The sequence below is a fragment of the Penaeus monodon genome, chromosome 28, assembly GCF_015228065.2.
Source record: "Penaeus monodon isolate SGIC_2016 chromosome 28, NSTDA_Pmon_1, whole genome shotgun sequence".
NCBI classification, from domain to species: Eukaryota; Metazoa; Arthropoda; class Malacostraca; order Decapoda; family Penaeidae; genus Penaeus; species Penaeus monodon.
The window spans coordinates 4,908,913-4,910,355 of NC_051413.1; the positions used below are offsets into that span (position 1 = coordinate 4,908,913).

The window sequence follows — 1,443 nt, forward strand, 5'->3', positions numbered from 1 at the left end:
AGTTTGATAGAAGTGAAAAAATATGACAGGTCATGGTAGACAAGGATATATATGATGTAACCACAGGACAAAAAGAAAACAACAAGTGGGAGCAAAAAATCCACTTGGACTGTATTCTGTCCTTGGTAAATTGTCATACCTAATTACAACTGTCATAAGTAGGGGTTAATAAAGCTGATAAGAGAAAAATGAAAGTAGTAATCAAAAGAAAATACTGTCATCTTAAGATTTAAAAATTATGCAATAGAAGGAAGTGATAATCATCATCTTACAGCAGTGACAGCATGAAAATAACAGTGACAGTTACCAAAAATGAAAGTAATGATTATCATCTTAATGTTCATAATAGTATATGAAAATTTTAAGGTATAAATAGGAATATTAATAATGATTGGTGATAATACAAAAAGTTTAGAGTTAAGTAGCAATCTAATTGGTTTTCCATCTTGTTCCAACAGGTCACATGTGCTGCAGAAGGTGTGCATGTACTTCACATACAAGGTCCGCTACACAAACAGTTCCACAGAGATACCAGAGTTCCCCATTGCCCCCGAGATTGCACTAGAACTTCTCATGGCAGCTAACTTCCTTGACTGCTAATCAGATAAAACTTCTTATAAAAGAAGAAGTTTTAATATCTAAGAAGGGCAGTTTTGATTCAGCATGTCCTATATTTGTTGTAAGGAAACTCTGATCTGAAGTTAAATTTGGAAGATTGTCAGGTTTTCTCAAATGTATGTGAACACCACCTCTCTGTATTAAGGACAAGTCATAATGGAAATTCAAATTTTCAACAGGCAGAAAAGGACTCTGAAGGACATTCATAAATAGTGGTGTTAATGAATCACCAGTTAATTTTATCACATGGGATATGAATATTTCATTGAGTGTGTATGCAAGAATTAATGCTAATGATATGACCACTTGATGTGTATGCCTAAATAGATGTAAAGTTTTAAGCCATCTTTGTCTTTTTTCCAAGCCAGAGTGTGAGTGACCTCAGAATTATTTAGATATAAAACCCAAGATGTATGATGAACTTCATCCGTAATTATCCTGTTGTAAATTGATATATTTAACAGAGCCTAACAGTAAACCAAAACTGTTAATATTGTTGATGTATACTATGTAATTCGGAATAGTCTCTGCAACTTCATAATGGAAACTTACAAAAATAATATCAAAGAATCTTGGTGTAAATTTTGTTTTTGTGCTTAAGGCTAGCAAGTGTTATACATATGGAAAAATAAGTCTCTTTTCCTTCTTTTCAATCTCCGAAATCTTTGTTCATAGTGGCAAAACTGACAAAAAGTGTCAATATTTTCATTTGCATAATTACCTCAAAATGTGAGCAGTGTATATAGCATGCATTTTAAGATTTTTTTTTTTTTGCACTTTATGACAGTGCTCTGCTACACTGCACATACTCTAACTTAGAGAATC

The 1,443-nt window shown here is 32.5% G+C and overlaps 1 protein-coding gene across 1 annotated transcript in view; it reads left to right on the forward strand.

The window, feature by feature from the left end:
• Positions 1-1,443, forward strand: part of LOC119591310 (splicing factor 3A subunit 2-like) — a gene marked incomplete at its 5' end in the record, with an annotated part of 2,314 nt that overhangs the window by 476 nt on the left and 395 nt on the right. Inside the window, 1 exon segment of the mRNA XM_037940036.1 lies at positions 459-1,443. Within this exon segment, the coding sequence (XP_037795964.1) occupies positions 459-600 (142 nt within the window).